Genomic DNA, 14,453 nt, shown 5'->3' on the forward strand with positions numbered 1-14,453 from the left:
TCTTTAAAAAATGATGTAAATGTTGTATACCTATCATACATTTTCATGCTTATTAAAACCACAGTTAAGGACATAGGAGATGTACAGTAAATACACTGCTGAGGTACATTTCTTCTAAATATTAACACCATGACAGAATTACTCCTCAGCAAGTGATACTACTTGGGAACATAAATACAATTTTTATATTGTAAGGCACTTTTACCCAGCATACATGACAAGATGAAGTAAATTATAACATGAATTTGAGGCATAAAACAAAAACCGCTTTCGGTATTGACTTTTAGTTTTCATGAGTTCTGAATTAATGATAGTTTAGTCAGCCTCAACGGGTAGCCAGCCACTTGCTCTTCTGCTACTCAAAGGTAAAGTGTTGTTATGGTTGCTAGTGGCATGTGGAGAGAGAAATGATTTTACCCATAATGAATTATTAGACTATTAAATCCAGCAATTGACACAATGTGGATTAGAACTCAGTGAAAAATACAATGATTATATTGGCATATCTACCCCATTGTACCTTTCATCCTTCCTTAACCAAAAATACAGTAGTTGCAAACACTGAAGTGCCTTTATTCCATGGGAAGGCCATGTTTGAGGCACGCAATCTAGAACCTAATCTAGGCAGTGTGACAGACATTTTGCATTCTGAAACTGTTCTGTGTAGCTGAAAAATGTTCATATTCTAGAAAAAAGCAAACACCTTGGTAAACAATCTCAATCAATCTGTCATTGCAATTCAAGTCATGCCTTTAATTTTGAAAGTTACAAATACAAAATAAGAATGATCAATGGCATGTTTAGAGCAGTAACTGAGTATTTTCTGTACACAGTAATATTTATACTAAAACTGCATTTTCCCCCAAAACAGATTGAATTCTAACATGGTAAAATGTTAGAAATTTAATATACAACAGTTGAGTCCCTTGAGACATTAAGGAAACACATGAAAAGACAATGACATGTTAAATCTTTTAAAAATACAAGTAAAAATGCTACAGAAACTTGTTACAAATGAACTGCTTCTTAATATCAACTGCAGATGAACCTTCACTGTTTTTAGTCAAATTGTCAGAGTATCTTGCTTGCTGCTTTACTTCAAATCTAAATGGTTTACTGGGTATTCAGAACCCTTCCTAAGCAATGAGATGCCCTGGATGCATTAGACAGACTTACTTATTAAGTTTTTGGTTTTATTTTAAATGAATCTGCTAATGTGCTTCAATAGGACCAGCAGAAGAAGCTATTTATTAACAATTAGACATGCCAGAGCTATATGAAAAAAAGTTAGGGAACTGAGCTGTTAGATTTGGTATAATCTAAACCTGATTATTCTAATGGAACATTGACCTCTAGGTATATGAAATGCCATGGTATGATTGTTGATTTGACAAAAAAATCAATCAAATGCTAAAAGCATTAAGAATGGTAAGAAAATCTTATATAGCGGTCACAAGATTCAAAATAAATACTGATCTTAAAAAAAAAAGTTGATTCCTCCTCCTCACAGCACGTGGGACCTGTATATGTATTTTGGACAAAACATGAAGTGTTCCATGCAACACAGAGCGCTTGAGGTATGGATGTCAGATAAGGTGGCTAAATTCCATAGAAGTTAAAGTAGTAACTCTTCGAAATCTAAAGACGTTGGGTTGCAGCTTCCAAAAGTTAGTTTGAGTCACACTTAGAGGTTCTTGGTACGTTACGAATATAGAGGAGGTGGACTGTTGGGGAAAGAACAAACTTACAGCCCTTTGGCATGAGTACTGAAGCTTGCAGCCTGTAACCAACAGCTGCTCAAGTAAATCTCCAGCAAGGAATGCTGGGCAGTAGGAACAATCACAACAGGAACAAACTGAAAGGTTCAAGCATGCTTCTGCATGCACTGAGTTCTTTTTCTACTGTGTGCTTTGCAAGCAAAAACAGAGAGCGATTCCCCCCCCCACACACACTTATCCTCCATATTTTGTATATAAAGAAAATGCAAAATTTATGAGTTACCAGATTGTTGCCACCATGGACTTGTCTGTCCATGTTGTGAATTAATCTTACTAAGACTTTCCCTTGGTGCATGAATCCACTAAACAACTTACACATTCCAAATCTTAGATTTTTATTCAGTCCAGAAATATAGAGCTTACTTCATTTCAATGTCTGCCTTAACTTTTGACACTGTACATATTACATATCATTTATATAGTGTTTCATTTTTTTCCAGACACTGCAGACTACAAACTACATAATATTGACATGTAAAACTCTGCCACTTATTGAAGGCTCACACACATGAACGTTTCAGGCAGTTCAATGAAATTTCTAACAGAATTGGGCCGTAAAAAGTTACTAACCCTTTTCTGATCTTAGAAAACAATTAAAAAGTATTAGTAGTTATGGATGTCTTATTCATTCCCAGTTCTCTAACTCTGTCCCTTGAACCTGTTTAAAAAACGATGAAAACAACAGTAAATTTAAAATCATATAAAGAAGAGCATCTAACAGATCTGACATTACATCTATATTTGTTGACAGATGTGAGGCCTCCCTAATATTATAATAAAATCAGCTGAAGTTTTAAAAAAGTTCCCTATTCTTCTGCAGTACACCAATAAAAAGAAGTTATCTGCATATACTAGATTTAAACATTTTACTGTGATTAACTACATCAAATGTATGTTGTGTTTCTCAGTCTCAGTAACAGAGCTGCCAGGAGTAACTTCCATACCTAGTTTCCATTGAGTTGTTGCTGAGGAATGCTACTATGGTCAGAGCCTGATTTCCCACGACTTTTGCTTTCTCTTTCTTCATCCTCTTCATCCCTTTCATCATTTCCACTATGGTTTTTACAATAGAGTCTACGACAATAGAAGAAAAAATGGAGGATTTACCAGGAAACAAGTAACAGTTGTAACATTCTGGGCTCTCTCCACTAGTGAAGAGGCTCATTTTAAAATTGTGTTGAATTAATGTACAAGGCACCTGTCAGACATCTGACATTAGAAGTAAATATTAGCTAGCCTGACTAGATCCCTGGCTAGAACCAAGGGCTCCTGTTACGGGGGCAAACCCAAGATCACTAACCAAACAAAAAAGGGAACAATTCCCAACTGACAAAAGATAACAAAGAAGGGTTAAAACACAAAAACAAAGACAGAAGCCCCCAAAACAGTCAGCGGTACCCCTGCCTATAGAAGCCGCTGCCTCGTCTCCTAAAAAGCAACCAAGAAGGAACACCAGCAGACCTCCTTCTGAGAGAGTTCCACTGCCAAGAACCTTAGACTGAGAAAGCTCTATTGACCTGTGCCAACCAACTGTAACAGCTGGGCAGAGAAATAGATTTAATTTATGATAGGATCTGCTAATGCTAACAAAGCCTATTTACGCTCTTTTTCCTAAAAAGTAACCACTACCTATTACACTAGCAAGCTTGTTCCAATATAGATAAAGCTGTGACAGCATTTTCATTACTTTCAGTCAGTTTTCACAGGCAAAATGTAAGCCATTGAGATATACCAAGGCATAAGCCTGGGACAATTTAGAAACAAAACAAAACTTTAAAATAAAAAATCAGTTTGCTTTTGTCTAAAATGCTGTATGAACTGTCTAGATGTTTAATGATTGCATATGTAAGGACCTACTTTCTCTCAGCTCTACCATAAAAGAGAATGAACATGGTTAGCAGTACCAGTGAGTTTGAAGAAGTTTTGTGATAGATTTTTTTTGTCTAAAATCTACATGATAAAATGGATCAGAAACACTGTTCTTATGAACATTTACATAACAAAAACAAAAGAGACACTCCGAGGGAGAATGGGCGCTCATAAAACAAATGGTCATTTTGAGTGTGTCAATTTGTAATCAATTTCATTTGTTCATGGCTCTTAAGCTATCAATTGGAAACCAATAAATAAGTTGAAATAAGCAGAGGAAAGCCAGGCTCCAATGCAGTCTTTATAGACTAGCACAGGCAAAAAAAATTTAAAACCGATCAATTCCAGTTATTGAGAAGCAGGATGGCTATCACACTGCTCATAGAATGCCCCCTTGTGGCCAAAACGAGATGCAATCTGTCAACTTTAATTGCAGTAGGTTTGTGGTAGCAAATGGGAAATGAGGTTGGAACGGTACAGAAATAGGAAAAAAGATACATCAGTTATCCCTAAGAGAGTATAACATGGCAGGAGTTTACCTGTGACTTCAGCAATTTGAGTTACACATTTCACTAATCAGAGAAAAATAAATTTATGTTTTGCTTTTTTTATTTTTAAAATATTTCATGTATTTTAAAGTGGGTATATGGAGGTTCTGAATTAAGTTAGGATCACTAAAAATATTCTGTAAATGTTTGAAAGTTATTTTAAAATTATATGAGTTATTTTCATTCGCACAGTATTTTTCATGTTTTATAATAAACTTAACAGAAATACTTCCACTTTTGCATATGTATTTATCCTCATCTGACTTGGTAAAATGAGCTTAAATAGCTTCAGGTTAAAGAGAAAAAATATGAAGTCAGTCCAGTGGTCTAGTGTCAATGATCTACAATGCCACGAAAAGCCATGGTGTGTCAATTAGTGGTCTGGCTCTATTGCTCCCTGGGTTAAGGGCTAAGAGCATTCCGACAGCAGTATGCTGAACCTAATTGGAGAAGAAGAATCTCAGAGCAGTCAAACAGCAAGACCTTTGGCCAATCAAGGATGGCTGCGACAGGAGCACCCATCCAATTCTCCTAATTTGTTTGACAGTGATGATGCAGGGCCTTGGAACAAATGGAAATTAAAGTGGGAAGAATACAAAGATTCTCCGAGCTCTGTGCAGAGAAATTTATTTTTGCCACTGTGTTGTAGGATAGGATTGCTTTAAAAAAGTTCTAAACTTTCTCTACATTTATAACAGAACTTGATTTAATTTATTTTTCTATGACACTCAACTTGAACAAGGTGTTTGAAGTACTAAAACTGATTGCACAAGCTTTTACCTAACTAGCTTTTGAACTGCAACAGTCACCTTATCTAAACTTCCAAAAATGTATGATAGTTTTGCCTAGTGCCTGCAATGCAGCTGAGTGATGTGTTAATCAGCATTACTGCGTGATCAGAATGTTTTATCTGAATAGAAAAGCAATTCTTAAAGTCATCTCAGAGGAGGTCAGAAAAAATTGTTATTACAGAATTAACTGTTAGAGTTCTTACTTGTAAATTCCTCGAGACATATTCTCAATATATTTAGCTTTGTCTTGTACGCCACAGTGGTAATGGTAAGTCTTGATACAGGCTTTAATTTCACATCCAATAGTAGCCCCAGGCTGACTGCAAAGAGTGCATTTCTGTTGAGGGGAAAAAAGATAGTACTCTAAGTTGTGGTGTTAATCCATTTAATGTCTTGTCACTTAATGCTCACTTTGATGTCCTCAAATTTTAGTCATAAACATGATGAAGTAATTTTTCTTGTAGCACAAACTTATCTTAATATATAGTACGCTAGAAACAGTTAAATCTGCATCAATCAATATATATGAACAACAGAGTACTGTTTTGCCTGTCTGCTGCAAAAATAAGTAACAGCAAGATTTGCACACATTGCTGCAGTTCTAAGTTCTATTTTGTTGCTGCTGTTGAAGTTGAAGCTAGCTTTTCCAAGTACCAAAACTCATTGAATATGAATTGTGTTTTAGGCAATTATTTTTTTCAGATGGTAATAGAGTTCCATATGTTAATGAATTCTAATATGCATGAAACAGTGTGCCATATTTTACTTATAAAACATACCTGAGTGCCTGCCACATACTCTGGGGCCCTTATATGATTTAATTTTCACACTAAAATGTCATAACATACTGCTCAGACCATTCAAAAATAAATACATGAATCAACATACATAAGATGACAACACCTCCCAAGCAAGCATCCTCATCATCATGAAAAGTCCCTCCAAGCTTCAGCCTAGCTCATGTCATGGGAGAAAAAATGAGCCTTGCAGATGCCCAAGTGATTAGCAAATCTGGCCCTGGACCAACCAAGGGGATGTGAATTTGAATCCAGGAGCCGTGCTACTAGCTGAAGACTTTAATAAGGTAATATAGTTGGGGCCTTTGAGACCCCAAAACAAATATTTAAAAGATGCAATTCACCAGAGATATGCATGGGATTCATCTTCCTTTAATTGGCAATACAGAGATTCAGTGTCCTTTTAAAGTGTGTTGAGAATGAGCTAGCCATCATTTAAAAAAACAAGTTTGAAGTCAGTCAATAATTACACAAATTAACTCCCATCACCTATTTAGCAATTTCATGCCATACAGATTCTGTGGTATGGAAAAAACTGTCAATTCCTTCCTTTCTATTATGGTCCCCAAAGGGCCAACATACTGCATTCGTAAAGTATGCTGTAGTTAAAAGAACCGCAGTAATTATTGTGACACTTTATAGCCTGATACCTAGTAGTGACAATACATTTAAATTGTTTTCTAAAAAATTAAGTGAAAAGATTTGTTCAGATAAGGAAAAAAAGAATTGCAATATACTCCCAACTGAAATCACTGAAGCATTCCTTACAAACCCAAAGACACATACCATTCTTTTTCCTCTCTTGATCTCCTGAAGTACAGTTTTAATATCAAAATCACCAAACTCTGCCCTTGATGTTGTTGTTAGCTGGACAGTGCCAGAAGAGAACAACTGTAAAGCAAACCAATGCACAATAATGTTAGGAGGTTACAGACATGTGGCCATAAGAAGATTAAGGAGCAGGAACAACAGAAGTGGATGCACTGTACTCAATTAACTGCTGGTAAACTGTGCTTTGCCAATGAACTAGAAAAAATTGCAGATTGAACATATCAGTAATTTGGATATTCCTTCCAATGCCCACTTGGAATGCTTCAATTATATGTGATTGCATTTCAGAGGATTTTTTTTGAATGACAAAGCAGTAGTTAAAGGATGATTATGATAATGGAATATATGAAGCAATAAATGAGTACCGCGGTCAATTAAGGCACTGAAGACATGCCTTGGTTCTGATAAGGATATTTCATCTCCACTCACTGCCCCACCTAAATAATTCAGCTTACTCACACTGCCAATACCAGCCCCTGGAAAGCCAGAAATGGTGACAATGGGACATTTCCAAGTAGTCTCAAACCTCATATGTTTTCATTACCTGCAGCTTTTATTGGCTGAATGCATTTCCTTTTATAGTTAGACCAACATCACTCACAAGACTTAACCTATATAGTATATGCAGTAAAAGCTCTTGAAGGACTTCAGCTAATTTGGACATTCAAACAGAGGTGGAGAATGCAAAAGTCCAGCTCAACTTTCAGATAGGGTAATTCTTTTCTGCTTACCTGCTATCTCAACTGGATATGTGCCTCTATTTGTAGGATAGGAAAGACAGTCTTTTTGCAGGTACTGGGATAGTGGGCTCAGGCCTATCCAAAACTAAAGACCAGCCCCCTCAACCAAGGGGGAGGAACCACTAAATCCCAGCCACAACTGAATTTGGGGGACAACAAATGCAAAAACAGGAACAGGAGTGGGGGTTGAAGAAGATTCATAATCAGTTTTGGATGGGGACACTCGCCAGAGAACCCTGGGCAGTGCCCACTGCTCAAAGTCCAAGGAATCACTCGACGCCACCCAGAGGAACTCATATAGACTTTAAGATCCAAAGGGATCATCGTAATCATCCAGTCTGACCTTCACATTGCAAGCCATAGGACCTCACCCACCAACTCTTGTAATAGACCCCTAACTTCTGGCTGAGTTACTGAAGTCCTCAAATCATGGTTTAAATACTTCAAGGTACAGAGAATTCACCATTTTCACTAGTTTAAATCTGCAAGTGACCCATGCTGCGGAGTAAGGCAGAACTCTGCCCAGGTATGTGATACAACAAGGAATTGGAAACAGATCTCACAGTTGCACAGCATTCCCCTCCAAGCAAGCTTCCTCCTCCAGGTCTGGTGGATGACCACCTTGGCCAGCGCCAGGAGCAGGTGGACAAAGTCTCGTGACTCTGTGGGGCCCTGGGTAGAATGTGTATATAAGCAGGGGTGGGTGCAACCAGAACCTTAACAGGAGGTTACAGCGGAGCCAGAAGAGGGGCTGCAGTCTGACGCACTCTATGTAGATATGCGCCAGGTGTCCCTCTTGCCGCAGAAGACGCGGATGTCAGGGAACTCAATAAACCACACCAACTACATACTCATGCTCACAGCACCATGAAAGAGCCACCAAGTCTCATATCCTAGGGGTGTAAGAGACCAGACTAGAGTACAAGCTGGCCACCGGAGTTCCCCTCAACTCCACAGGTTGCAGCAGGTCCCACCACTTTGTGTCAGGGGAGGACACGAGGGCAAAGAAGTGGGTGGCATACAGAGATGCTCATGTGATACAGTCTGGAGATGGACTAGCTGGATGGTGTCCAGCTGAGTCAGGTGGTGCATCACAGGCATCTGGGGGTTGAAGCGTAGGGGCCTGATGACAAGCTCTAGAGGGCCAGGTGTGAAGGGTGTGTAGCACCCTCTGCAGGATCTGCCCAAGAAAAGTGAGAGAAGAGGGGGTGGGGGGCAAGGCTGCACACTCACCTCCCTGAGCACACAACAGGGTATGCACAGGGTGGGCAACCCCATATGCTCACCAAGCACCACAGGCTATACTCATTTCCTCCGACTAGCCCACGTGGTCTCAGATTCTGGTGACAGCAGCCAAGACCAGTCTCTGGTGCATCAAGGGGCATTCCAACACCCTTACATGAAGATTAAGGTCGTGTACCAGGAGTTCAAAAGCCAGGAGGTATCCCCCTCAGTAGCTGCTACAGACCTGGTTGCTGAAACTAGCTTCCGGGTCCCGTGGCAGTCCTGGTAAAATGTAGCATCTCAGAGAGGTCTCAGGGGAGACCTCTTGGGAGGGAAGGCAGCAGAATGGGATGCAGCAGGATTATATTCCATTCCTACTCTGCCATGAACTACGTGACTTTGCGCAAGTCACTTCATCTCTATCTGCCTCTGTTCCCCATCTGTGAAACTGGGGATAAAACTGAGAGGGATAAGAGGCTCAGATTCTATGGCTAGTGATGGAGGCCACAAAACTACATATATCAGAGGTTGTAAATAGATGGACTGCAGGCCAAATTTGGATCAGATGCTTTTGAACAGACCACAAAATCTTTTTACTTACTTATTATTGGGGCGTGAAAAATATTTCTCTGGAGTCTGGACCTTGACCAAGAAATCTGGACCTTGACAAAAAACAATTGACTACCACCGCCAATCTCCTATCCCAAACCGTATTGTCTAATATTACTGTATGCTATTAAACAGCTGTTTTCACCCAGAGATGGATGCATCAATTCCTTTATGTGGTGTTTTGTGATCCTTCTGCATGAAATGAGCTGTATTATGGAGGTGCCAGTTTGGACTTGAAATTTAAATGCGAGTTGAGTTTTGCACTCAAAGCACACATCTACTCTGTTATCAACGAATGGGAGTTCTATTCTTGTTAGAATATCACTGTATTTTCAGTTTAATCTGCTTCTCAGCATTGCAGCTCTTCTTTCCCAAACTCATGAATACAATAGAGCAAAGATACTCAAAAACGACAAAAGGTGTGGCTCTCTGCTTAATGAGCCTAGCCCTACCGAGAAAATTACATCAAAAATCTACCAGTTGCTTTGGCTACTTATTCATTTCCAAGTACAACTCAAGGTGCAAACTTTGTTTTGTACAGTCACACTTGGATCAAGGACCTAGCCATATGAAAAACTGAATTCTCTGCTTACATTCTTCAAGAGCCGCTGAGATTAGTTGATGCACATGAGTTAAGAGGTCCCTAGATGTGATCATTCAGAAGCAGGGAGTTTACAGTGGGGAGCCACTGATTCCGGAGGTCATTTCCCCATCTCTTTTGACACCGCCTGAATCAACTGATCTTCAAAGCATTGTGCAAAGCTCATCTGTTTCCGCAAGCGCTTTTTTGGAGGGGGGAAGGAGGGAGAGGGGCGGAGGCCTGGGGGCAGAGGGCATTAGTGGTATTTTATTTCGGGGTGTAATCTTTTAGTTAAAATTTAACATTATTGGAGTTATATTTTTGTTTTTTAAACATTGTACGTACACGCACCAAGGTACAATGGGATTATTTTTATTAAGATGAAGAGTCTACCTGAACTAATTCCTCCATCTCTAAACATAGTAATTATCAACAGTGCCTCTGGTGAAAATAAATGAACTGCTCAGCTCACAACACTTTAGTAGTCAGAGAGATAACTGGAAGCACAGGCTGTATTAATACATAACTACATGCTAGGGCACTGTATTAACAATGTATCATATAGCAGGGCAGTTCAGAAGAATTAAAACCCCACACTAACCCAAATATTCTACTTACCATGCACTTATAATGTGCTGCTGCCTTTTTGGCATTAAATATATGAAGCTTTCCTCTAGCTTCATTTTCTTCTTCACCTGCATGACAGAATCCACATTTAGGTTTTGTATCACTGGGACTGCTTCTGTGGGGAGACCTGTCTCTCTGAAAGAAAAACATTTTACTAAAATATACTGCTGGGTTCCAAGTAAGGTCATAATTTAACAAGTCTCTGGCCACCAGCTGGAGACTCAAATGCTAGTTTTAATCAAAATCTTTAATTTCAAAGACAAACTTTCTTCTAAGAAGTTTAGCATATTTATAGTTACTGCTTACATAGGAACTGCTTTCTATTTCATCTGTGCCATGTGAGGATGTAGATCTAGTGTCTTCTGACTGCCCTTTGAGATTTGTTTTTCTTGGCTTTCCCTTCCGACCCCTCTTTTTTCCTTTGGGAGGTGAAGGCTCCAATTCGTGTTCATTGACACCTTCTTCTAAATCTGCTTAGAAATTAGAAAACATCAAGTAAATCTCAAAAATGAAAACTGTTTTCCAAAAAATTATATAAGAAAAATAAATGGTTATCATTTTTCTTACCCACGTTTATAAAAATTATTTCCAATTCATTAAAATTTTGTTTTACAATCTTCAACCATCTACTATTATATTAATATAATTGTATTGTATCGATGTATATTAATCTAATACATCTCTGAAAACTACTGTCTAAAATGTTTAAAGTTTCTTTACAGTCGTACACAATACATTTAACATTATGTCAACATCTCAATTCAGAACTAAAATCTGACTTTAGACACACATGCTAATCTCCCGCTGAAGGTAATGGGAACTGAGCAAGTATCTGAAAGCAAGAATTGACCATGTCCATTGGTAACCTAATTTATTCTAGGTAACCTGCTGCCCTCTATTAAACAGCCAAACTTCTATTTTGAACCACCAAGTGTTCTTTGCCAGAATGAAATTTGATTTTTTTTTAAATGAGAAGCAAACAACAATGTAAGTCACATTCACTAAGGAATGCCTCTCTCTCTCCTTGCTTTAATGCTTGAAATCTTCACAGCTTGTTTAAAAGGAAATTCCAGTGAAATGAACATTTAGAACTGTAAAAATCACTTATCTCCATGAATAAATTATAAAACAAATTTGAATATAACATTTTAGTTACAACATACTTTTAAGTCTACTGATAGTGGCAGCAATCAGCTAGCTGGAGAGCAGCCTCCTGACACTGGAAATATTACAGCCCAAAGACTTAAGTGGTTTCTATAAACAGACATTTTATATATATTAGCACAAATATGTTAAAGCTGGTTAATGTTGGATTTTCATGGTCTTTACATTTTTTGATCCTCCTCTCTTGACATACAGGTACTGTCTGTTCTCAGAATCTCAACTATCTTATAACTACTTTATCAGAAGAATTTACAAGTAAAGGTTCCCTTAAAATGATAAAGTACTAAAACTTTTTAAAATCGTGTGTTATCAGATATTAAGGCCTGGGTTCTTCAAAGGGGCCTAAAGGAGTTAACCATCCAACTTCCTTTGGCTCCTTGGAAAACACCAGCCTAAATGTTTAATTGCTTCAGCCAGCTGTAATCAAACACTGAACAGCCCTGTGATTATTCAAAATGTGTAGTTAACACAGACCTAGGGCAAGCCTTTCAGGCTTGTTTACTTGGTTGCCCAACTGACTTGCATTTAGTATTAAATAGCCTGTTCTTATGCTCAGTTGCTAAGAATTTTCCTGACAGTCAGCCATTTCTAGACCAAAACGCAGATTCTACAGCTGGATTTTTCTGTGGAATCATGCGCTGTACACATTGCTAGACAAGCTACGCTTCACAATCCAAAAACCAAAGATGTAGATGAACCCCTAAGTGGAATGGAGTCCAAAGTCAGAAGGTCTGATCTCCCACTGTTTACAATAGTGACAAATGCAGTGTTTCTTTTTATTTAGGCATTACGAGGACACCTATCACCAGGGTACCCTAGCCACAATATCTAAGCAGGATATTCCTGTTTCAGGATTGAACACTGTACCACAAATCAGAAGATTCCAATTTACACCATTTTTGTTTTTTTTCCAGTTCTAGGATATGACGAAACCTAGTTGCATGTTATTCTACCCTGATGGTTAACCTAGTGTACTTAACCAAGGCTTACAAAGATCAATTCCTAACCCTTGGCTATACCCCATTGCTATCATAATCTAGCACAGATGACAAAGCCATTGGCCTGAGACTTAACATATAAACCATTCCTATCCTACCCTTCCTACTGTAGCTGTTGCCAGTCTCCAACAGAATTAGACACTTGCACTTCTCTTAATTCAGGAGAAAAGACTAATCCACATGCGTCCACCACAGGTTAAATACAAGCTCAAAATATAATGCCTAAAAAGCATTTTTCTGTTGTATGTTCTGAAAGAGGTTAAAATTTGAGAAGCTATGTAATTCTCACAAGTTTCTGTAAATCAATTTGGATTAGATTTGCCAGGTTTATCAACAATACACATTTTTCTCAAACCTCTACGTAAACTTAATGAGTCAACCTAGCTCAACAGGACCCACTTTTTAGCAGGTAATATGTTTTATTGAATCAACCTCTGTTGCTGAAAGAGAAACTTTCAAGCTACACAGAAGAAGCTTGTCGAAAGCTTGTCTCTTTCACCAACAGAAGCTGGTTCAATAAAAGATATTACCTCATCCACACCTTGTGTGCATCATATTCTAGGACCAACACAGCTACAACACTACAAACTACTCTTTAGCAAGAATATATGCCACATTCCATAGTTTAAGATACAGAGGGGCAACAGAGCAGCACATTTTCTTTCGTGTGTGTGTGTGTGTGTGTGTGTGTGTGTGTGTGTGTGTGTATAAATAAATAAATAAACCAGGACCTCGATTGTGCTGTGAAACACAATTAACAATTTCATTGTTAAAGAACAGTTTGAGAGCAACAAAAGATGACTGCCATATTAGCCTAGTTTATTTTGCATTTCAGATTAACTGTTAAATAGCCACAATCAATATGGTTATGCAGTGGTGAAACCCAAAGGCAACATCGCTCTCCACACTGGGTGTGACAAACTGAGTCCTATACTTCTGAGAAACACTTCTAAAGAGTAGAACCCTATTTTATCATGTCCTTCCTCACATGCATGTAATTCTGGGTCCTCCGCTAAAATACTGAAGTCTTTCAAATCCTAGCCTTAAATCTTTCATTTATAGTAATCATAGGTGTTTCTTGTAACAGTAGGTAAAAAAATTCAGACAGATGTGTAAATTGGTGTCCCTTTAATAGTATCAGTGTTTGAAAAGTTCAAATTGTTCCTTCCAACATGCATTTGTCTACACTGGATTTCACCCACCATAATGCTGTCCCTTCCCCTAGCTTTGTTAAGTTTTACCAGAGTCCCTCAATATTTTTCAGTCTTGACTACCCTCAATAATTGCTTGTAAGCCACAATTTTTTCCACCTCTAAGGGCTGGTCTACACTACGGGGAGAAATCAATCTAAGATATGCAACTTCAGCTACGTGAATAATGTAGCTGAAGTCGAAGTATCTTAGATCGAATTACCTACCGTCCTCACGGCGCGGGATCGATGTCCGCGGCTCCCCATGTCGACTCCGCTACCGCCGTTCAGGTTGGTGGAGTTCCGGAGTTGACAGGAGCTCATTCGGGGATCGATATATCGCGTCTAGATGAGACGCGATATATCCATCCCCGAGAAATCAATTGCTACCCGCCGATATGGCGGGTAGTGAAGACGTAGCCTCAGTCCATCCTCTGGCCCCAATAATTAACATAAACACTTGTGACACTGCTCTGCTCACTACTGTCAGTGCTGAAAGCAGGACTATCAATAATTAGAAGAAAATGAACATACATGATGAAAACCAACTTATTTATAAATAACTCACAGGCTCATGACAGAATCCTTTCTGAAATACTTATTTTGTACTTTATTTGCTCTCTTGTAATAGTTGTTTTAATACTAAAGATTTAAACAGTAAAAAGACCATATATTCATAATCATTTTTTTAAATGTACTAGAGGAATC

At 38.4% G+C, this 14,453-nt stretch overlaps 1 protein-coding gene across 3 annotated transcripts in view; it reads right to left on the reverse strand.

The window, feature by feature from the left end:
* Window positions 1-732: 732 nt before the first annotated feature.
* The window catches only part of PHF6 (PHD finger protein 6), a 35,600-nt gene continuing 21,879 nt past the window's right edge, over window positions 733-14,453 (reverse strand). For 2 of the 3 annotated variants that reach the window (XM_039489108.1, XM_039489109.1), the window contains exons 6-11: window positions 10,701-10,867; window positions 10,386-10,529; window positions 6,570-6,674; window positions 5,190-5,323; window positions 2,723-2,852; window positions 733-2,436 (exon numbers count right to left, since the gene is read on the reverse strand). In XM_039489108.1, the coding sequence (XP_039345042.1) occupies window positions 2,723-2,852; window positions 5,190-5,323; window positions 6,570-6,674; window positions 10,386-10,529; window positions 10,701-10,867 (680 nt within the window). In that variant the 3' untranslated portion in view covers window positions 733-2,436. The remainder of the gene's footprint in view (window positions 2,437-2,722; window positions 2,853-5,189; window positions 5,324-6,569; window positions 6,675-10,385; window positions 10,530-10,700; window positions 10,868-14,453) is intronic. The other variant, XM_039489110.1, reaches the window with a different exon arrangement.

The sequence above is a fragment of the Mauremys reevesii genome, linkage group 9, assembly GCF_016161935.1.
Source record: "Mauremys reevesii isolate NIE-2019 linkage group 9, ASM1616193v1, whole genome shotgun sequence".
In the NCBI taxonomy this organism is placed as follows: Eukaryota; Metazoa; Chordata; order Testudines; family Geoemydidae; genus Mauremys; species Mauremys reevesii.